Source organism: Cibotium barometz, chromosome 30 (assembly GCF_041138505.1).
Source record: "Cibotium barometz isolate CiBa-2024 chromosome 30, ASM4113850v1, whole genome shotgun sequence".
NCBI lineage: Eukaryota > Viridiplantae > Streptophyta > Polypodiopsida > Cyatheales > Cibotiaceae > Cibotium > Cibotium barometz.
In genome coordinates this window covers 5,022,163-5,046,513 of record NC_141075.1, presented here as the reverse complement: position 1 = coordinate 5,046,513, position 24,351 = coordinate 5,022,163, and the positions used below count along the sequence as shown (strand labels likewise).

At 48.9% G+C, this 24,351-nt stretch overlaps 1 protein-coding gene across 1 annotated transcript in view; it reads right to left on the bottom strand.

Moving 5' to 3' along the window:
- LOC147621085 (GPI transamidase component PIG-S-like protein) overlaps positions 1–24,351 on the bottom strand; it is a 179,450-nt gene that overhangs the window by 67,039 nt on the left and 88,060 nt on the right. The window contains exons 4-5 of the mRNA XM_086823782.1: positions 14,986–15,075; positions 14,695–14,768 (exon numbers count right to left, since the gene is read on the bottom strand). Of these exons, the coding sequence (XP_086679908.1) occupies positions 14,695–14,768; positions 14,986–15,075 (164 nt within the window). The remainder of the gene's footprint in view (positions 1–14,694; positions 14,769–14,985; positions 15,076–24,351) is intronic.

The following is a 24,351-nucleotide window of genomic DNA, read 5'->3' as shown; positions in this document are numbered from 1 at the left end:
TCTCCAACTGTGTAAAGGCTCCCATCCACCGTGGGGCCACTGGCTCGACCGGCGTGAACCACTCCTCTGTGAGTGCCTCCTGAATGTCATCCCTCATAATCAGCCCCCCTCTAAAGTGACTCAGCCTCCACACCTGGATCTCCTCTGGGAGACTGCAGAAGGCCTGCCAGCCTCCAAAACTACATGCTGGGCCTGCCGCCAATGGTCCCCAGGCTAGACGAGGCCGAGAACCCAGCATATGACCCTGCTCTATGCGAACCGCTGGGCTCCAGATGAGCGGCTGTCTGGACCGCTCCTCAACACAAGACGGAGGTCTCTGAGAGAGTCCCGGTCTCAGCAACTCCCAAGCTCGCAGGATGCTCAAGGCAAATCTGTCCTCCCATCCTCTACTGAGGCCTGTCCTCCTCATCTCTATGAAGATCCATCGTATCTCCGGTGCCCAAGTGCCCTCTGCTGGAGGAGCCCGAGCCTGCAGCCGCTGCAAAAGAAGCTCTTTCCAAGGCTCAGCGCCTGGAAGCAGCCCCCGAACAATAAGCTTCCCCAATAAGGCTCTACTCTGATCAACTGGATCTATAATGCCCAAGCCCCCCTGGGCCAGCGGAAGTGTAATAACTGCCCAAGCGACCTTAGCCCGGGCTGACTGACCGTCCCGCCCAGACCAAAGAAAGTTCCTGATCAACCTCTGTACCTGGCTGATGCAAGAGCTCGAGAAGATCCAGCAAGACGTGATGTACTACATGGTCGCTAAAAGCACCTGATTCGCCACCACCACCCTCCCAACCAAGGATAGCCGAGCTGTACTCCAATACAAAACCTTCCTCCGAATGCTCAGAAGAAGCGGGGCAATCTGCTGCTCAGGTGACAAATCTAGTCCAATCTGGCATCCCAAATACCGCACTGCTGTGCCAGGAGGAATCCATCGAAAACCCGGGTCTCGGCTCCATGCCGGAGTGGGAGCGCTACTGAACCAAAAGGCCACTGTCTTGCGCCAATTGATCAATGCTCCCAAAGCTGCACTAAAAACCTGAAGCGACTGCTCTACCCTTTGAAGATTGGCCTCCTGGCCATGCAAAAATAAACCCCTGTCATCAGCAAACTCAGCATCGAGCACGTCCTCCCCCCGGACTGGGAGCTGGAGTCCTCTCAAACCAACCTCCTCTACCGTCAGATACATGCTCATACCCTCAGCAAAGAAGAGAAAAAGAAACGGGGCGAGAGGAAACCCCTGACGGACTGATCTGGTCAACTCAAAACTCGGCCCCCGTCCTCCTGCCATCAGCACCTAGCTACGAGCTGTGGAATATAGAGCCGCCACTCCTCGAATCCAAACTGGCTCAAAGCCTAGGCGAAGCATCGTGCCCTCTAAGAAACTCCAATCGACTCGATCGTATGCCTTCTCAAAATCGAGAAGCATCACGACCAGGTCCTCACCGAGAAATCTAGCTCGGCCGTCGCCTCCCAGAAGGTGAAAATGTTGTCAAGGATACTACGCTCCTTGACGAATCCTGTCTAGGTAGCATGAATCAACTCCCCCAGGAAGGGCTGGGATCCTCAAACTCAAGGCCTTTGCTAAGACCTTGTAGACAGTATTGAGGATCGTAATAGGTCTCCAATGCCGAATATCATCTGATACTCCCTCCCCCTTGGGGATAAGAAAGATCAAGCCCTCTGAAAAGCTCTGCGACATCACCCCAGTGTCCAAAACATACTGAAAGCCCCTGCGGAGGTGTGGCCCCAAAAGGTCCCAATATCGCATAAAAAAGGCAGGCGTCAATCCGTCCTCCCCAGGGCAACTGTGGCGCGGAAGGACTCTCAAGGCCTCAGCAAGCTCAACCTCTGAAAGAGACTGCATACGATCTGTGACCCTCCTCTGCACATGGGCCCACACAGTCTATCTGCAAGCATCCCGAGCCTCAGTGGCTGGCTCCGCTGAAAGCAAGTCTCTATAGAACTCAGTGGCAATAGCTCTGATTTCCCCGGGCTCAGTGGCTACCGATCCATCCTGCCTCCTGAGCTGGCGGACTCCTGCTCCAGCATGGCGAGATCCAGTAATCTCAAAAAACTCCCCAGTCACTCTATCACCAAGCTGCGTCCACTGAGAGGCCTGGCGACGATAGTAAAACTCATGTCTCTGCTCCTCTGCCTCTCTAACCTCCTGGCGTGCCCGGCTCAACTGGGACGCCACCCACTCACATGTAGGCTGCTGCTCACAGCGTGCAAAAAAGAGCTGAGCTCGATGAATCCCGGTCAGAGCTCTGGCTATCATGCCATATCCTCTCAATGTCCTCAGCGAGACTAGGATCTGTAAGTATCCTCTCTGGGATCCTGAACTGCAAGCTGGTCTTCTGTGTCCTCTCCTAAAGTGTCAAAATAACTCGCACATGGTCTGAAAAAGAGGTGCCAGAGCGAGAATGCCAACGGAGCCCCCTCGCTCCCCTAACCTGTCGCCCACATAGAAGCAATCAATCCGTGATAGATTAGTCCCTCCTTGCCGGCGATCCGACCGAGAGAAACTAAGACTGTCTTGAGAGCAGGAGAAAGCCTCATGCTGCCATACATCAGTGATCCTCAGTGTCATGCAAAATCGCTCCCAAGCTGCAAGCTCCGTGCCGTGCACTGTGACATGACTGCCTCCCACCCTATCGGGGAGAGTCCTACAAGAACCGAGCTGCACACAAAGGGCGGAGGGGAAAGGCGGAAGGCAAAAAAACCCCAGGGGCGAAAAAACAGAAAAAAGGGGAAGGGGGGATAGGCGAAGACAAAAAAACCCCGGGGGGGGGAGGGGGGGCGGAAGCAGCGTGAAAAAAAGGGGGGGGTGGGGGGGGAGAGAGGGCGACGGCTGGCGGAGGGGGGGCGGGGCGCTAATGAAGGGAGGGGGGGCGCAAAGGAGAGGAGCAGGGGGCGGGTGCGTTGGGGCATGCAAGAAAGCCAGGCGGAGAAGGGGGGGGGAAGCTTGCGTGAGGGCAGGCGGGAGGGGGGGAGCAGACGCGTGGGCGGGAAGGGGGGAGGGCGCGCAGGCAGCAGCGCGAGTAGGGGAGGGAGCGTGAGCTTCAGCGAGCAAAACGATAGCTTAGTTTCACTTATAGTGGTTTATAAGTGGTTTGGTCCACCACTGGGCCTTCTTGGAAGGCACTATGGAGAGGATGGGCTTCCCCCCTCAGTGGATCCGTGGGGTATCTGCACTCTACACTTCGGCTCATAGCCAGGTGCTGATACAGGGTGTGTGCGGAGAGAGGTTCCAGCTTTCGCGCTCGGTGCGGCAGGGGTGCCCCTTGGCGCCCTTTCTTTTTCTTTTTGTGGCGGAGGCCATGAGCACCTTCTTGACGGCACAGGATACAGGTTTGAGGGGCCTCCAGCTTCCCATCCGCACCTCGGAGGAGCTCCTAGACTCGGAGTTTGCGGATGACACTGCTGTCTATCTTCAGGGAGGTGAGGAGAACCTCCGCCGCTTCGCCTCAGCCATGGACAGGTTTTGCAGAGCCTCGGGCGCTTTGATCAACTGGCACAAGTCGTGTGGGCTGTGGGTCAGTTCTATGCCCCCCCCGACTTGGAGGCCAGTTGATGGTTTTCAGTGGCTGCCCCCCGGCACTACAGTGCGTTATTTGGGCTGCTATGTGGGCATTGATATATCTCCGGAGCAGCAGATAGCCCCCCTTCTTCTGAGCATTCGGAAGAAGCTTCTGTATTGGAGTACTGCTCGTTTATCTCTGGCTGGCCGCGTAGTGGTGGCCAACCAGGTTCTGCTCGCTACCATGTGGTACATCACTTCCTGCTGGGCCTTCTCTCGGGCGTGCATTGGCCAGGTGCAGACGCTCATCAGGAACTTTCTTTGGTCCGGAGGCGATGGGCGACCCGCTAGGGCAAAGGTGGCATGGGCTGTGATCACTCAGCCGAGGGAGAGAGGCGGCCTGGGCATTGTAGATCCTATTTGCCAAAGCCGAGCTTTGCTTGGCAAGCTGGTAGTTCGTGGTCTCCTGCCAGGTGTTGAGCCGTGGAAGGAGCTTCTTGTTTCCAGGATGCTCAGTCGCACTCCGTCTCTTAGCGGCCCCTGGAACCCCAGCATCAGGTGGATCTTTACGGAGCAGCGCTCCAGAGGAGTGGGCCTTGGCTTCGAGGAGCGTTTTGCAGCCAGCCTTCTGAGGGCCTGGGCGCATCTGAGGCCGGCACTCTTCCAGACTCCCCCGGGCACCGATGAGGAGCGCCTGAGGCAGCCATTGATCTGGAACCCCTTGATTCGTCTCCCCAGTGGCCATATGGTTGGCTCGCGGTCTCACGTGTCGTGGGGCCCGTTGAGCTCCGGCCCAGCCCAGTCCCTAGACGACTGGATATGTTTTCAGCAGCTGCCTCTAGAGGCTCAGGAGAGGAGACTCAGTGGGATGAGGGGCAGAGAGTTGATGAGACAGGATATTGAGGCGGCCATCCCCCGGGAGTGGCGGACCCCAGTACAGGACCCTTCACCTCCACAGTGGATGGGTGTCTTTACTCGGCATGAGATCCTCCTAGCGGTCTGCGGCACAGCGGAGAGAGTCGCCCCACTCACTTTCGAGGTGGGAGAGGGTGGCCAGCTTCAGAGGTCACGACTAGATTTGGATGGGTTCCAGGGTTGTATCCTTCAGAGGGTTCGGGTGGTCGGCTTTCATCAGAGACAGTGGTATGTAGACCCCTCACCGGCCTCGATAGGGGAGGATTGTTCTTGGAGACTCTGGGCTTGGGACAGCAAGCCTCTTGTTCACCTTCAGTGGGACCCAGGGGAGTGGTTTTGGCGAGATCCCTACTCGGCCCCTACCAGCCCTGCCATTCCCTTTTTTCAGTACACAGCGAGGCTGGGGCGGCGGATTCAGAGACACAGGATAGAGAGCACCCCGGCAGCGGCCGAGCATTGGCGGCGACAGGGGCTCTCCCCTGCCTTTCTTAGGGACTTCTGGCAGCGCCTTTGGGCCAGCTTCCGTCCCCGGAAGGTGACACTTTTTCTCTGGCTCACAGCGCATAGAGGATTGGCTGTGGGGGCTTGGCTTGCTTTTGGTAGACACCCAGCGTCCTGCCCTCGGTGCGATCATGCACAGGAGTCACAGCGGCACTGCTTATGGGATTGCCCACAGGCACAGCAGGTCTGGCAGCGCGCTCTCAGGATGGTTTTTGCAGGTTCTCCAGGGGAGATGTTGGTGACATGGGGTGCGGTAGCTTGGGCCACGGATAGCGGCCCTGCACTTGGATATGAGGACGCTCCTGGCAGTGTGACCATCCAGGTCTCTGACAGGGCGATGGCGGTGGTTCCGACGCCAGACTTCTCCTCGGCAGCCTCTCAGGAGGGGGTCGGGCAGAGATGGGAGTTGATCAGCAGCATGACGGCCTGGCACATATGGAGAGCCCGATGCAGGGAGGCCATTGACCACCAGACGACTCCACCGGCGGAGGTCATACAGGCCCTCTGGGTGGACATCATCCACACCTTGAGAGGACACTGGGGGAAACTCCAGGGAGACTCGGATCGCATGAGAGGGCGCCGCAAGGCTTTCCTCCGCACTTGGCAGCCTGGCCCTTTCCTCACCGCGAGGGACGAGGATGTCATTTGGCACTATCGGCCGCCAGTTTGGCTTTTCTCACCTCCTTCATGTATTACTAGGTAGCCCCCCCCAGAGAGCGGCCAGCCACGGGGGGGAGCTCAGGTGTTCATTGTGTTTTATCCCTCCTTGCGAGGTGAGCTTTGTAGCCATATGGCGTTTTCTCATTAACTAATAGAAGGATCTTTTTTCCGGAAAAAAAAAAAAAAAAAAAAAGTGGTTTGGTCCACCTGGCACAGTTTATGGCCGGACCATGTGAACACACTTTAGGTCACATCTTTTGTATGTGGCTATTGTACTCCTTTTTATCATTATCATCATATGAGCAAACGTGTTCCTCTCTCTCACACACGCCTCCTGTTGGTGTACCTTCCAAAACCCTAACCCTAACCACTCTTCGCTACATTTTGGTATCAGAGCAGGTTCGCCTGCCCTATCTGTACAGGCCCTCGCCATCAGCTGTCCGTACAGCTCGCCATCAGCTGCCCGTGCAGCCCTCGCCATCAGCTGCAACTCGCCATGAGCTGCCCGTACAGCTCGCCACTCATCTGTGGTATAGTCCTGCACAAACAGCCGTCCAGCCCACGTACAGTCCTACACAGACAGCCGTACAGTCCATACAGGCCTGCTATCTGTCCATACAGGCGCCGGCTGTTCCATACAGCGATTCCGTACAGCAGACAGCAGTCGACCAGCACCTGTTGCGTATCCCTGCAGCAATACAGTCGTCGCTTCTTCTCCGTACACTGCTCCGGACAGCTGTTCCGTACAGCCTATAGCCGACCAGTACCTGCAAAATCACATGGGTAAAATTTAAAGCTTTACATGTTTTGAAATTTGGGCGTTTTTTCTGTGAAAGCTTTTCTGGCAGATACAGAGAGGTTTTCTTGCAAAGAAACTTCTACAGGCTTTTGCAAAGCTTTGGGTGCAGAAATTTTGGGCATTTTTTGGGCATTTTGCAACTCTGTGAGCCACTTTTGTTGCTCTACTCAGTCAGTGGTGCATTGTTTTGCACATTCAGAGGATTGAGAGTGCAAGCATATTTGGGCCAGTTGTATTCAGTGGAGTACAGTTGCTTTCAGGGTTGTTGTTTTTGGGTTTTTTGATACACAGGTACAACATTGTGCACTGGCATAATGGCAAATCAACAGCAGAGTGATGTGTTCACGTACTTGTCTAAGGAAGACAAGCTGGATGGCATGAATTACTCCTTGTGGAGTTTCATGCTGAGAAATGTGCTCGTGGCAAAAGGTCTTTGGGATTTTGTTAGTGGTGATGAACCACGTCCAGGTCCATTGGCTCCAGAGACTCCTCCCCAAGGGGGTGCTCGTGGAAGAGGACAACAGGCACAGGCACCGGTTCAGCCATAGCCTGTTCAAAGAACAAATGCCCAGAAGACATGGGATGCCAAAGATGCACAAGCCTTATCACTTATTGCATTGTCAGGACACAGGTCTATTATACCTCATATTCGTTCAGCTGGCTCTTCACGGAATGCATGGGTGACTTTGGAGCAAATGTATGCTGCTCGTAATGAGGCAAGATCTCATTATTGAAAAGAGAGCTGGAAAACCAGAAGATGCATGAAGGAGATGATATGTCTAGCCACTTGAACAAGCTGCAGGATTTGAGAGAGCAACTCATCAATGTGGATGAGATTATTCCTGAGACACAACTTGTATCCACCATCTTAAACTCTTTGCCAAGATCATACTTGGCTTTTCATACCTCTTTGAACCTTAGCATGAGGAATGCTATTGAGCCCCTAAAGTATCAGGAACTTGTTGCTCTCTTGTTACAGGAAGAGCAAATCAGGAAGAACATGAACATGAATACAAGTGCTGAACAAGCATTTGTGACAGGTCAAAAAGGGAAAGGCAAGTTTCAGCCAAAGAGTTCAAATCAGAATTCAGGTGATGGTGGTTCATCTCAGGATACCAAGAAAGGTGATGGACAGCCCAAGAAGAAGGCAAATGCCATTACTGTAAGAAGCCAGGTCACTACATCACAGAGTGTAGGAAGAGGATTGCCAATGAGAAGGAGTCGTCTGGGTTGTCTATAAAAGATACCTCTAAAGCTCCTCCGTAGACTGCCTTCCTTTGTTGAAGACAGGGATTACTGTTTCTACACATGCAGTTATGATGCCTCTTGGTCTTCACAGGCACTCAGTGTGAATGAGCATGCATGTACTTGGTATTTTGATAGTGGTGCTTCAAAGCATATCACATCTCGCAGGGATTTGTTTTGTAATGTATGCCCTGCCCCTGTTGGCAAGACCGTTCAGTGTGCCAATAATGCTTCATATCCAGTTCGTGGCATTGGGGAGATTCAGCTCACAGCCATTGATGGCTCTATTCTTCGTCTTACAGATGCCTTATATGTACCAGGGATAAAGAAGAATCTCTTGTCCATTTCTTCTTTAGCACAGTGTGGTATGCAAGTCAACTTTGATGATGACAAATGCATGGTCAGAGACAAAGCTAATGCTTTGACCTTGATGCTTATTGGTACATTATGTCATGGACTCTATCAGTTGGATGCATTTCAGCCAGTGGATCAGTCTGCTTATCATGCATTCACTCTTACTCCAGCTATGGTTGATGCGGAGTTATGGAATGCTCGCATGGGGCATGTAAATTTTGGTAGTCTTATGCTTATGGAGCGACATAACATGTTGACAAACCTACCTCTTATGGAGAAGCCTCCAGATCACATATGTGAAGGATGTATTTTGGAAAAAATGCATCAATTTTCCTTTCCACGTGATCAGGCTCTACGAGCAACTGCAAAGTTGCAACTTATACACAGTGATCTTTGTGGTCCCATGCAGACGAAGTCATTAGGAGGTTGCTTCTATTTTGCTACATTTATTGATGACTTCTCTCATATATGCTGGGTCTATCCGTTGACACGGAAATCACAGGTATATGATGCATTTTTGGCCTTTGTAGCACTTGCTGAAACAGAGTCAGGATGCAAGGTTAAGACCCTCCGTTCTGACCGAGGGGGGGAATGTGTGTCACACATGTTGAATTCCTTTCTTGAGAGTAGAGGTATCAAGCATCAATATACTACTCCTTATACTCCACAGCAAAATGGGGTTGCAGAAAGGAAGAATCGGTCACTCATGGAGATAGCCAGATGTATGTTAAAGGCAAAGAAGCTACCACATGTCTTTTGGGTGGAAGCTGTTATGTGTGCTTGTCATATTTTGAATCGATTTCCCACAAAGGCATTGGTTTCCATTACTCCTTTTGAGGCTTGGCATGGCCGCAAACCTTCGGTATCACACTTTCGTACTTTTGGGTGTCTTGCATTTGCACACATACCAAAGAGTTGAGGAGGAAGTTGGATGATAAAGCCACAAAATGTATTTTTGTTGGGTACAGCCGTGAGAGCAAGGGCTACCGGTTATATGACCCACTGTCCAAGAAGATATTCACTAGTCGGGATGTGATTTTTGATGAAAAATCAAAATTATCCATGGCTAGTTATGATGCAAATCAGGCTGAAAATGATGTGTTTGAAGGCCTACTACCTATGGAGTTTCATTCCACAGTTGGTGACCCAACCCATGAGGGTGCAGGGCAGCCAGCTAATCATGAAGGTGGTGCAGAAATTCAGCAGGAGATTGAGCCAGAAGTTGAGCCAAATATGGGGCAACAAGCTCCACAAGTCAGACATATACCTAGATGGTATTTGAGGACATTACAGGACAGCCATCTAGATGCTCCTCTTGCTGGCCGTACTCGTAGGGAGACATGGACCAATGAGCATGCACACATCATGGATTTAAATATGGTTATGGCAGCTAGTTTACAGGATGATGATGAGCCTGATTCATTTGTGGATGCACAAGACAATGTGCATTGGAACAAAGCCATGCAGGATGAACTTGATACTATTAAAAAGAATCAAACATGGGATTTGGTTGATCTGCCCAAAGGCAAGAAAGCCATTGGTACTAAGTGGGTCTATAAGTTGAAAAGACATGCAGATGGATCCACTGATAGGTACAAAGCCCGTCTAGTTGCAAAGGGCTATGCACAGAAGAAGGGCATTGATTATGAGGAGACATTTGCTCCTACATCCCGTATGTCGACACTTAGGAGTGTCATTGCGTTGGCTCCACATCGTGGTTGGGTTGTTCATCAGCTGGACATCAAGACTGCTTTCCTACATGGGGACCTCCAGGAGGAAGTTTATGTACTTCAGCCCATAGGTTTTGCAGAACATGGTCATGAAGGGGTAGGCTGAAAAAGGCCTTGTATGGTTTGAAACAAGCTCCACGAGCTTGGTATGCAAAGATAGATACTTTCCTGCTCACTCAAGGCTTTGTGAACAGTCCATCAAAAGCCACTTTGTATGTAACGAAAGAAGAGAAAGATCTGCTGGTCATCAGTCTTTATGTAGATGATCTTTTGCTCATGGGATCAAATGATGACAAAATTGCAGCTTTTAAAGAGATACTGCAACACAGACATTTGCCATGTCTGATTTGGGGCTCGTACGCTACTATTTGGGCATACAGTTTGTGCAGGATAACAGAGGCATTGGGTTGTTGCAATCTCGGTATGTTGCTAAACTTCTGGGGAAGTTCAAATTTCAGGATTGCAAGCCTATCAGCACTCCTATGGAGCCTGGGATGAAACTGTCACTACAAGATGACAGTATTTTATTTGATGCCACTATATATGCTCAGGCTGTTGGGTGCCTTATTTACTTGTGTACTACACGGCCAGATATTCATTATGCCGTATCTCAGTTGAGCAGATTCATGCACAGCCCGCGATTGTCACATTGGCAAGCTTGTATTTCGGTATTTGCAGGGTACCTTGTCTCTTGGATTGCTTTATCCTGAGGGGGGTGACATGCAGCTATATGCTTACAGCGATTCAGATTGGGCTGGTGATTTTGATACCACACATTCCACTAGTGGAAATTGTTTCTTTCTTGGCTCTTCATGTATTTCTTTGCTAAGCAAGAAACAAACCACAGTGGCCACTTGGTCTTGTGAGGCAGAGTACAGAGCAGCCTACACTACTACCGTTGAGTGTGTATGGCTACGTCGTCTTATGACTGATATGGATATTTCAGTGGAGTAGCCTACACCTATCTATACTGATAGTCAGAGTGCCATTGCCGTGGCCAGGAATCCTGTGTTTCATGCTCGCACGAAACACATTGAGATTCACTATCACTTTGTTCGGGAGAGACTCCAGGCAGGTGATATCAGTTTGATTTACTGCCCTACAGATCAGAATGTGGCAGACATCTTCACCAAGGCACTACCACGTCCGAAATTCGAAGCATTCTGCACTGCTTTGAATTTGTTTCCTTTTGGTGGATGATGTACAGTGATCACATATCACTCCAGGGGGGGTTGTTGGGTTTTATGCTGTGTATGCACCCAGGGGAGTGCTAGTGATCATCAGTAGGTTACTAAGGCACTTTTTACTTCAGTTAGTGGAGGTTTTTTCCCCCAGTTTAGCGTAGTTTCACTTATAGTGGTTTATAAGTGGTTTGGTCCCCACCTGGCACAGTTTATGGCCGGACCATGTGAACACACTTTAGGTCACATCTTTTGTATGTGGCTATTGTACTCCTTTTTATCATTATCATCATATGAGCAAACGTGTTCCTCTCTCTCTCACACACGCCTCCTGTTGGTGTACCTTCCAAAACCCTAACCCTAACCACTCTTCCCTACATATAAGAGGGAGGGAATGTAACTATTTGGCCCTTCAAGCTCTTTTCACATGATAGAACTCATGCCCGGACACATGGACAGGTTGATGAACACGTGGGAACAGGGTTCATAAAGCTAGCACCGGTCTTGGTCAAAAAGCAAGAAAAAGCAAAAAGTCAAACTATGTTGAACTAGAGTTGAGGGCACCATTGGCAAGAGAACATTGAACTGGTGAAACAGCTAAAAGCTTCTTTTCCAAAAAAGCAGCTCCAGGGCCAGAAAGCAAGGCCTTGAAGCTACAAAAAGAGCTTTGGCTATTTTTGACTATTAATGAAATATTTAAAAGAGAAAAGCAAAAAAACAAAGCAGAAGGCAAAAGCAAGGCATAGCAAAAAGCAAGGACCCCCCCCCCCCCCCCCCCCCCCTCCCCCCTTCAAGTGTAGAAGAAGCTTGTACCCTCTTGAGGAGATATATCAACTTGTGGAGAGCCATCTTGGGAAGAGCATCATCTTCATCACCATCATCATCTTCCGCTCCGCCATCTCCATCGTGCGTCGCCCCTGCAACCGCACGCCACCGCCACTGTGAAGTCATCACCGCCTTGCTCCAGCAGCTCCGCCGTGCACCACCTCTGCAACGCCCAGGATCGCCACTGCTCCGCCTGCATGCGTTGACTATCTGCTCCATCACTACGCCGCCCTGCAATGCCTTGCAGCACTATGCTCCACCATCTCCGCCGTGCACCGCCCCCACAACGTCCTGTACACCTAGCTACCCCGCACTGTTTGCCTAGCTACGTCGCCCCTGCGCTGCCTGTAGCCGCCTCTGCTCTACTTGTGTGCGCCGCCTACACCAGCTGCCTTCAATCACCACCAGTGCTAGCAACGCCAGCATCAGAGCGCAATGCCGCCAACAGCGCCAGCACAATAGCTGCCCCACTGTGGCTCCTGCACAAAGCCACCAACACCGCCTTCAGGGCACCGTCGCCACCCTGTTGTACTAACACCACCGTCTTGGTGTTTTGTATTTCTCGAGAACCTTTTGCCAAATTGGGTGCAGAGTTCTTATGGGTATTTGAGAGCATCAAAAATGGGTATTGGTACTAGCCCGATGTAAGACACTTGTGGGTCATCCTCGTGGTGTGCTCAGGCATCAAATATCTTGTGCCTCGACATCGACTCCAGCAATGTCCTCGTCATCGGCACATTTTGTTTGATATTGTATTCATTTGTTGTATTGGTCCTGGCTTGGAAGAGCCCGTGGATTGCTCTTGAAATAAATTCCTGAAAGGGGGAGCGTGTTCCTCGCTCAATGTGGTGTACTATGTAAAACCCCTATACCTCTCTCTCTCTCCACCCCTTCTCTCTCTACCTATCTATCTTGGACACGTGGTTGAATATGTCACTGCACGCTCCATTGGGCTTACAACAGTACCGCCTTTTTGGGCATTCTTGGACGTTGTGTCCAAGTGACTGGTATATAGCACACCACAGCCCCTTCTTGGCTTCGTGCTGAGCCTTCAATTCCTCAATCTCCCTTTTGAGTTGGAGCAAGGTACTTTCCTTGCTCGGAAGTTTCTGGCCCACTTTGAGTGCCTCCAGCTCCTTCAACTGAGCCACCGGGTCATCCGAATGTGTCACTGTTGGTTGTACAAAGCCTACATCACGCTCAAGCATGAGTCATGCATTTTCAAGTTGGGACTCAGGAGGCTAGCTCCTAGAATTCCAACAATGTTGGTGGTGTGCGGAACACGACACAAGAAGAGACAAGACTACGAAAGGAATGAGAACACTTGCACTACTCAGAGAACAGTGATACATGTCCTTCACTGTATCGTGTACACTTAGAAGAGGTCACACTGAAGAGGACGACACAGCTCAAGCTAATGACAAAACACAGGGTACAAGTGGTATGAAGGATGAGCATGAAGGATGTCCTTCAGGATGATGGTGAGGGATGCAGGATAAGGATGTCCTCCAAGATGGAATAAAAGGATGTCCTCCAAGATGGGTTGAGGGGTCATATATGCCTGAGGCCCAGTCGGTGGCATCTCCTATCTTTGGTGGATGCCTTGAGGTGGCAGTGTAGCCTTTGAAAGAATCTCCCATCTCTAGGAGATGCCGTTGGAGAGTCAGTCGGTGCCGTCAGTGCCGTTGGAGGCTTCAATGCTGTTGCGTGCATCTCGTGTCTCTGGCGCCTCCGTTGACTCACTGTGACGGTGTGACACTGTCACTCTTGCCGTGGCCAGTCCGTATGCACTCGCTTGGTGGCTACAGACCAATCTTCATTAAAGCATTTTCTCCTAAGGTATTGGCCAGATTGATACCTGTCCAGATTTTTCAGATTTTGGAGCTATATTTGTTGAAACATTAAATTTCCACTTTTGAGCATTTGGAGGGTGATTTTTATTAGGTCTTCACATACTTTCTCTTTAGATTTGCCAGATTTCGGATAAATCTTCACTGAAGCATTGAATTTCAAATTTTGAGCATTTGAGGGTGATTTATGCTAAGTCTTCACAGTCTCTTTATTTGGAATTAAATAGCCATACACACTCGCTGCTTCCACTTGGCAAAATAACCCAATCCCTCGTCATATCTTTCTTCAAGACATTAGAGATGAAAAGCTTTGTTAAATTTCTTCCAAGTAGTGGGACCTTTCCCTTCAAGCTTAAGACCCATCCACATGGCGATCAGTGTCTTTTACATGCATGTGGAAATAGTGCAGCTTAAACTCTTTGTTGGTAAATTCTTCATCACTAAAAGAAACATCAAAATGACCAACAGCTTTAACTGTGTCTTGCTCATATTTGTGTTTCTTCTTGTACGTTTCACCAGATTGGAACTTTCCCATCACCACTAAAAGTAGCTCCTGATATCATCCATCTCTTAGGCAAGAGGCAGCAATCCACAATTTATAGACTACAATTACTGAAAACATGGCAGAACTCAGATCCTGCCTTCTTGGAGCCTTTCCAGCCACCCGACTAATATTGTGCAAACACTTCTGGCCATTTGGTTGAGGATACATAGTTTCTCGAGATCTGCAACTGCCAGAAGAACGAACTTCCTCAGAATGGAAAGACTGTCTCTTCTTTTCTTAGTCTTCCTCAGGATTATCTTGGTGTTTGCAGCCACCTACGTGATTTTTTTCATGCTCTGCATCGTGTTTTGATTCCTGAAGCCTTGGCTCTTGTATTTGTTTTATCACACCTGATAAAAGTATTGTTCACCAGGAAGAAGGGGGTCAGCGGGAGGGGGTGTGTAGTAAAGGAAGGGGTTTCCAAAATTTGCCTCTTTCCACACAAGCATCTGCTTAAGCCATTTTGCAAAAACCATTACCTAATAATGATTAAAGTAGAACAATAGACCACTACGAAAAAAATCGCATTGGACCACAGAAGCAAAAATCATGAATAGAGCTCTAGAGCACTAAAAAAGTTACATCGCAAAATGCAGAAGCTTTGAACGGCCAGCAGCTGCACTCGAAGTATCTAAATGCCACTCGTTTGCATTCACCTGCAGAGAAAATTAAAAGCATCCATGACATTCACATTTAAATAGCCTGCATTTTATGTGCAAGCTGAAATATGCATTCGTCAATCCTGACATACGGTACTAAAAACATTCATTCCACTTGTAAAAACTATCTAACCAGTAAGCAAAATCCTTGAGACTAAAGAATACGTCAAGAAAGCTAACATCGAAATTGCTCTCTAAAATCAAGAGAACTCACAAAAAAGGGAAGATCCTTGGAAAAAACCACATGTTTTTTAAGATTAGGATCCCACAATGAACGAACACTACTTGGTGTGTAGTATAACACCTGCAAGGAAACAAGCTTCATATTTAAAGTCAGTTACCTCAATTTAGTGTTTGGTTGGCAATCAATCTCTCTCTCTCTCTCTCTCTCTCTCTCTCTCTCTCTCTCTCAAGTCAGTTAAAGGGGGAGCGAGCACAGTGGACTACTTGATGGGATCTCCTTCATTGATACCTGATGTGCGGGGTTTCATGATTTCCAGTAGGCCCATTGGCATAGCAGCCGATCATGCATACCTGAGTTTCACACTAGTAGGTAGATCCCCGAGAGATGGGCCAGCCACTCATCTACCTAGGTACCCGAGATATCAGTTTACACGTGAGACAGTTGGGGTTTATCGGGATGCAGTATCTGATGGCTTGTTTGCTTTAGACCCGCATAGCCCTCTGAACGAGATCACGAGAGGATTGGCAGGTGTTCTACATGCATCCGCCTCATATGTGTTTCCCTGCACTATGATCCCTTCCACCCACCCCCGCAGCACTGCCCCACAGAACAGTTGGTATGATGATGAGTGTCGTGAGACACGAGCACAGCTACAGCATGAGATTGCCATTGGGTCTCACACGCATAGACAGGCCAGGATGATCTTTCAGCGCTTTGTGCGGAGGAAGAAACGAGCCTATCTGGCTAAGCTAGAGGAGGAGATCTACCAACACACGTTACAGAATGGAAAGGCACAGGATCATGATGGGCTAGTTGGAGAGCACTTCTCATATGCACGAGACGCTTTGGCTCCGCTCATCATACATGGGTTTAATCGTGCAATTTGTGAGGGTTTCTCGACAAGCTAGAGAGAGCATATCATTGTACCACTCTTTCAGAGTGGGGACCCCATGCTACCAGGCAACTACCGGACGATCATGATTGGTCATTACTTGGCCAAATTATATGGCTCTATATTGGAGTCGGAGCTAAGCCGATGGGCAGAGAGGCATGGACATCGAGCACATGGACACGCTGGCTTCAGGAGAGGATTTACTACCTTGGATCACATACTGACACCCTGGGCACTTATTGAAGAGGCCAGGGCACAGAAGAGAAGGATATACTGCTGCTTTGTGGACTTCCGCAAAGCCCTCAATACCGTACCACGATGTCGTGCCATGGCACGTCTATGGTGTGAAACCATGCATGTAAGGCCATTAAATACAAATTCAGATGCATGGGATTAAGTGCCATGACTTGAGTCATTATATGATGCCCACGTACATATGTTCATATTGTAAATGAGGTTCAATAAGACAAGCTGAAGCTGAGCCAGGTCTCGAAGCCTCGGTACATGAGTGTGGTGTGCGGGTGGTTGCTAAATGCAGGGCACCAATCTGGAATGGCCGTGTCTTGGTAATAATGATGCTGATGATTCAAAGGTTGTGGGCAGCATTGTTTTTGGAAGGTCGTGGGTGCAGTTTGATGGTTATGGAAAAGGGTGTTGATCCCTTTTGATCCAAGAGGGAAATGTGATAATGGGTCATGATGTTGATATTGTATATAATGTTATAAAGTGCGTGGTGGAGAGAGAGGTTTGAAGAAAAAGGAGATATCAAACACATGAATGTGTTTGATCCATGGGGTGGGCTAAATGTGTGGTGAATCCATGGCCCATCCAGAACTTGAGGTATAGTTGGATGGTGTGTATGTATGTTGGTGTGAAATGAAAGCATTATGTGGCACTAGTGAGAATAGCCATGTGGAAGGTTTACACGGCTGCCAGCGTGCGCAGTCTAGAAGGTGGCAAGGAGTCGAAGGGCTAGGGGGCTTCTCGGACGCTGTCAACCCGCGCGCAGCTCCAGGTATACAGGGAGGGCCGCCTTGTGGTGGCACACACAGGAAGGAAGGCCGCCGAGTAGGCAGGCCGGGCCGGTAAAAAAAAACGGGGGTTGATGAGCAGAGAGAAAAGGGGTCGTCTACAAGGCAGAGGGCAGAGGCGCGGGAGAGTGTGCACGCAAAGTAAAGGGGATTCGGCCAGGCTCTGAGGCGCAGCTGGTGTGGGCGTAGAGAGCCAGCATCGAGGGAGGGTGTGAGCAGCGTCAAGTGCAAGGAAAAGAGAAAAAGCCGCCGAGTAGAAGGGAGGGATCTCTCGGGAAAAAAGGGGCCCGGGTGATCGTGAGTACAGACAGGCGCTGGGGCGGCCTTGGTGTGGGCAGAGCCTGGCTGGGGGTGATCGTGCAGACGCTGAGTGATTGGTGGTGTTGCCACCTCGTGAATTGTAGAGGCTGCTGACAGTGTATGTGGAGCTGTACTAAGTATTCGTTTCGGAGAGGACATATTGAGTGTTTGGAATCGCAATTCTTCAGATAACCAGGCTGTTATGTCCCTGCGGGACTCCATAAAGCGGCACCTGCACTTACCTCAAAGCTATGTGATGGAGTATAAACCTCATAATGCCTCTCTGCGGGATAATTCCTCATTCAGAAACACATGGTTAAGGGGATGATTTGGCATTCTGAAGCTTCTGGTTGTGGAAGACCGCTCGGGTGATTGAGCAGCAGCAAAAGGTGAAGAGAGCCAACGATGAAGTGGCCGTGAAATGAAGCTGCAGAGGACAGACGTGAAGGGTGAACCTGCTGCTGCTGACGGCGAGACTGAAGAGGCGAGTGGTTGACGATTGGGAGCAGTGAAGAGGCCTGTTCGAGTATGGACTCGGGGTGTAGATGAGCGGAGGAGACCGCTTGCAGAGGTCTTAATGTCATAATGTTATTTGTTTTCTTGGGTTTTGGAAATCATGTGATGATGTATATATGCCATATACCATCTTTTGCTTTGTGAGTTGTTGGAATCTGAATGCAGAGGTTTTCATGAGATCAAGAGTCATCTTGAAATGGTGATGTTGACATTATGTGAAACATGTGATGTGAATGGTCACATGTATATGGAAATCTTTTGAAGATTGTGCTATGCCTACATGTGTTATGTATGAGGCACTTGGATAAAGAGACAAGTGATCTGTGATTTGAGTTAATCAAGCTCTTGGTTTGTGACTTGTGTGCAATCATCAAGCTGTAATTGGGAATGTTTGAAGTGAATTGACACATGTACATGTCATCCAAAATGGAGATGTCTTATGCCCCTTGAAGAGTTATATGTTTTGTTTCCTTGCTGGGAATAGAAGCTACTCTCACAGCCAGAAGTCCCGCACTTTCCCAGCGATACCGCCCACGTCACGACAGCTTTGGTAAACCCGACGTGAAACTGCTGGGGTGAGAGTTAGTGGTGAAATACACAGTGCAAGCTATGGCTGAGTATCTTGAGGGACAAGGGGTTCGTTTTGACCCTGGGGTTATGCAAATGTTTCAGATGTTTACTATGTATATGCATCAGCAGCAAGTGGCTGAGAGGGGGCAAATTTCCACGACTAAAGCACTTCGGTCAATCGTGAAGAAGGTGGATCAATTTGATGGGAAAGACATTACAAAATACCTGCGCAATTACACAAAGGAAATGGAGCTAAACAGGGTGACTGAGGAGAATATGGTTCGAAGCTTTGAGCTGGTATGTGTTCCTGAAATAAGAGAGCGCATAAGAGGATTACAGGCAGCACATGGTGGCAGAAATTGGGAGGAGTTCAAGCTTGCTTTGAAGGATGATTATTTCATGGAGGATTCTGAGCGGGTGACCAAGCGAACTTTCTTGGAATGGGTCACAAAACCCAAAATGGGAATTTCTGCCACAGAGTTGCTAAGAGAGTTTGAGAAGCGCTATGCCCAGCTGTCAAGGATAGAGCGCACAACTTTGGACAGGAAAAAAACAGAGCTCTTCTTACAAGCAGCTGGGAAAGATCTCCAAGAGAAACTGGAAATCCTCCTTGAGGATAAGAATACAGAGCAGGGGCTAAAGAATGATTGGAATGATGTCGAGGATGCGGTCACCATGCTAGCAAAGCGGCAGCGAAGGAGGGATAAAATGGTGATGAGCTTGGCAACCCCTATAACTGCTGTTACCCCTGAGAATCTACCAAAACCAGTTGCTGCAATCCCAAAGGTAGAAGGGCCAATGGAAGAGCTTATTAAGGGCATGCGAGACCTAAAATTGAAGATGTCTAGGATTGAAGAAAAAGGGCTACCATTAGGGCAGGCTTCTATGCAAAGGCCTCAAAGCAAAGAAGGGTTTACATTCAGATGTATATGGTGTGATGACCCAGAACATGCAAAGAAAGACTGTGCTAGCTATAAGGAAGCGCTCAGAAATCAACTTGTGTTTTTCAAAGATGGGAAAATCCACCTTACAGAGACTGGTCTTCCATTAAGCACAAACTTTGGGAAAGGAGGGATGAAAAAGCTGGTTGAGGATATGGCTACTAGCCATGCCATCTCTATGGTTGAGGCAACAACCTATGGGTTAAAGGTTGGTCAATCAAAGCAGGAATCTGAGAATGATGAAGATTATGAGAATGAAGATTTTTGGCCATCAACAATGGAGCTAATTGCGTCAAAGAAGGTGTCTAAGCAGGTTTTGCATGAGGCAGGAGACCGTATACGTCTTGAGACTAGCTGGGAAGAACCTGTGGATTCTCAATCTGTTCATGCCTACATTGCAAAATGCCAGAATAATGAGGCACAGGTACAGGAAAAGCGTAAGAGGAAAAATGACGAAGGAGATGCCACGGATGATGGTTATGATGCTTCTATGGATGCTTTGCCATGTTTGTTTGATAGTGTTCAAGGTGTTGATGATATGCATGTTGCTAATGATGTTATGGAGGATAGTGCATATGTGACCGGAAGTCATACGAATGTTGTTTCAGAGGATGTTTGCTTTGCAGATGGTGGTTTTTGTTTGGAGTTTCTCTTTCAAGACAAGCAGGTTTTGTTAGAGGATCAGTTTAGTGAAGTTAATGTTTATGTGGATGAGTCTATTGCTCAAGACAGTGAGGATCTTGGGATGGCTCAGCTGTTTGATGATGATGAGTTTCTATTTGCAAACATCGGTAACCAACAATCTATGAATGAGGCTTCTTGCACTCTTGATGATGCTAGAGATGTGTTTTGTTTACATGACAAAGATGATGCTTTTGATGTTTATGCTATTGATGGACCGGGACATTTTGATGTAGCATCACACCTTGATTTTCTTGCACCAGTTTGCATAGATGCATGTGAAGCATGTAAAGGCTTTGACAGCATATTGGTGGTGAAGATAGATGAGGAGGTAATATGCAAAAGAGCACAATGTGATGAATGGCTTGCTATGATGCCATTATGTGTATTTGAACCAAGGATATGTTATAAGTCAATGGAGCAGGCTCATGTGGAATGCAAATGGGTATTTGATCGTGGTATATGGATTGTTGGCAACCATGACAAATGTATTTGGGGATTGAATGCAGAACAATGGTGGATAATCAGGAAGGCTTTGTTTTTTTTACTTGTTTGATATTTATGGATACCAAAGCTTGGTTTGAAACACTTTAAAGTGTTCCAAACATGGGGGTTGGCCAGATGACAGGTTCTTTTTGCTGATTAATGTATGAAGATGACATTCAAATATATGTGGATCTTGATGATGACTTGGCACCTACCGGAGGATGTGCAGGTTTAGAGGGGGTGGATGTCGTGCCATGGCACGTCTATGGTGTGAAACCATGCATGTAAGGCCATTAAATACAAATTCAGATGCATGGGATTAAGTGCCATGACTTGAGTCATTATATGATGCCCATGTACATATGTTCATATTGTAAATGAGGTTCAATAAGACAAGCTGAAGCTGAGCCAGGTCTCGAAGCCTCAGTACATGAGTGTGGTGTGCGGGTGGTTGCTAAATGCAGGGCACCAATCTGGAATGGCCGTGTCTTGGTAATAATGATGCTGATGATTCAAAGGTTGCGGGCAGCATTGTTTTTGGAAGGTCGTGGGTGCAGTTTGATGGTTATGGAAAAGGGTGTTGATCCCTTTTGATCCAAGAGGGAAATGTGATAATGGGTCATGATGTTGATATTGTATATAATGTTATAAAGTGGGTGCTGGAGAGAGAGGTTTGAAGAAAAACGAGATATCAAACACATGAATGTGTTTGATCCATGGGGTGGGCTAAATGTGTGGTGAATCCATGGCCCATCCAGAACTTGAGGTATAGTTGGATGGTGTGTATGTATGTTGGTGTGAAATGAAAGCATTACGTGGCACTAGTGAGAATAGCCATGTGGAAGGTTTACACGGCTGCCAGCGTGCGCAGTCTAGAAGGTGGCGAGGAGTCGAAGGGCTAGGGGGCTTCTCGGACGCTGTCAACCCGCGCGCAGCTGCAGGTATACAGGGAGGGCCGCCTTGTGGTGGCACACACAGGAAGGAAGGCCGCCGAGTAGGCAGGCCGGGCTGGTAAAAAAAAAAAGGGGGTTGATGAGCAGAGAGAAAAGGGGTCGTCAACAAGCGCAGAGGGCAGAGGCGCGGGAGAGTGTGCAGGCAAAGTAAAGGGGATTCGGCGGGGCTCTGAGGCGCAGCTGGTGTGGGCGTAGAGAGCCAGCATCGAGGGAGGGTGTGAGCAGCATCAAGTGCAAGGAAAAGAGAAGAAGCCGCCGAGTAGAAGGGAGGGATCTCTCGGGAAAAAAGGGGCCGGGTGATCGTGAGTACAGACAGGCGCTGGGGCGGCCTTGGTGTGGGCAGAGCCTGGCTGGGGGTGATCGTGCAGACGCCGAGTGATTGGTGGTGTTGCCACCTCGTGAATTGTAGAGGCTGCTGACAGTATATGTGGAGCTGTACTAAGTATTCGTTTCGGAGAGGACATATTGAGTGTTTGGAATCGCAATTCTTCAGATAACCAGGCTGTTATGTCCCTGCGGGACTCCATAAAGCGGCACCTGCACTTACCTCAAAGCTATGTGATGGAGTATAAACCTCATAATGCCTCTCTGCGGGATAATTCCTCATTCAGAAACACATGGTTAAGGGGATGATTTCGCATTCTGAAGCTTCTGGTTGTGGAAGACCGCTCGGGTGATTGAGCAGCAGCAAAAGGTGAAGAGAGCCAACGATGAAGTGGCCGTGAAATGAAGCTGCAGAGGACAGACGTGAAGGGTGAACCTGCTGCTGCTGACGGCGAGACTGAAGAGGCGAGTGGTTGACGACTGGGAGCAGTGAAGAGGCCTGTTCGAGTATGGAGTCGGGGTGTAGATGAGCGGAGGAGACCGCTTGCAGAGGTCTTAATGTCATAATGTTATTTGTTTTCTTGGGTTTTGGAAATCATGTGATGATGTTTATATGCCATATACCATCTTTTGCTTTGTGAGTTGTTGGAATCTGAATGCAGAGGTTTTCATGAGATCAAGAATCATCTTGAAATGGTGATGTTGACATTATGTGAAACATGTGATGTGAATGGTCACATGTATATGGAAATCTTTTGAAGATTGTGCTATGCCTACATGTGTTATGTATGAGGCACTTGGATAAAGGGACAGGTGATCTGTGATTTGAGTTAATCAAGCTCTTGGTTTGTGACTTGTGTGCAATCATCAAGCTGTAATTGGGAATGTTTGAAGTGAATTGACACATGTACATGTCATCCAAAATGGAGATGTCTTATGCCCCTTGAAGAGTTATATGTTTTGTTTCCTTGCTGGGAATAGAAGCTACTCTCACAGCCAGAAGTCCCGCACTTTCCCAGCGATACCGCCCACGTCACGACAACGTGCGAGGCTTATGCACAGATTGCATGACATTGAGGTACCCGAGAATATGCAGTGGGGGATATATGCTTTGTATGAGTCTGTGACAGGCAGAGTCCGAGCTCCAGGCGGACTATCTGATAGGGTGACCAGCACGATAGGGGTGAAGCAGGGATGCCCGCTATCGCCCACCCTCTTTGGACTGTACATTGATGCGGTATATGATTATGTAGACAGATTGGGAGGCCCAGGGGCATGGCTAGCAAGGGTGTTGATACCCATCTTGTTATATGCTGATGATATTGTTTTAATCTCAGACTCTCCGGAGGGATTACAGAAACACCTGGATGCATTACAGGCTTTCTGTGCGGATAGAGACCCGACAGTGAACCTTGGGAAAACCAAGGTTACAGGCATGGGTGACGAGATTAGAGCCTGAGTTCACTTTCCGAGGGGAGTCGGTAGAGTACGTCAGGTCAAATGTCTACTTGGGAGTTACTTTCACAGGACCCCATTTCTCCCTGAAGCAGGCAACAGCAGCTCGATTAGCTCGAGGGCATGCAGCCTTGGGGGCACTTGAGAGGCAATGTGCACACATACAGTTTCAGGAGCCACGCACCAAATTGTGGCTATTTGATACGCTTGTCACACCGACCCTCCTGTACGGAGCTCGAACTTGGGGACCCAGTATACATCACGGATCTCAGAGAGGGGCATATGAGGGATGGAGGCAAATGGAGAGACCACTGATTATCATGATTGCCCACATGATTCAGAGCAAATCATCAGTACCACATGAGATTGTTCGGGCTGAGCTAGGTGCTCCACCAGTAGTAACCGAGGCCCTATTCAAGGCAGTTACCTTTTTAGAGCGGCTATGGGAGCTCCCTCAGCAAAGGTACTCCCGATTGACATTGATCTCATCCATACAGTTGGCAAAGGATGGAGATACTCATTGTTGGTACGCTCAGATGAGATCATGGTTTGACCTACATGGTTTGCGGATAGAGGCACTACCACCCTTTCAGTACAGTCTGGATTGTCCATTTTTGGATCTCACCCGCTCAGAGCGAAACCGCGTAATCAGGATGGATATCATCAAAGTGGACACAGAGAGGACATGGACTAGCCCCCTTGAGCCCTTGGGCACGAAAATGGCTCATTACAAGAGCCATTTTCTACACCTCTCACTGGATGATTTTATCAGCCGCCCGGCGTACATGGATGTACACCTATCACATGGGATACATTGTGCCATTGGACAGATCCGAACCTCATCACACTAGCTGCGGATTGAGACAGGGCGATATGTGCATCAGATCATGGATGACCGCATTTGTCAGCTATGCTACCAGGAGGTAGAGACAGAGGAACACTACATTTGCAGATGTACAATCTATTATGAGATCCGAGGGAAATATCACTGCCTCTTCCGAGAGGGTTTTGGGCCTTTACGCAGGGTCATGGAGTTTGAGGATCAGAGATGCCTGGGATTGTTTCTACTTGAGCTCAGGCGACACAGAGAGACCCTCCTGGTAGACAGGAGGCCGAGCCATGATGTACCTAGACAGAGGGAGACACAGAGAGACCCTCTTGGCAGACAGGAGGCCGAGCCATGATGTACCTAGACAGAGGACCCTGACAGATTTCTTCGGCACCAGCACCAGCAACCCAGCCCAAAC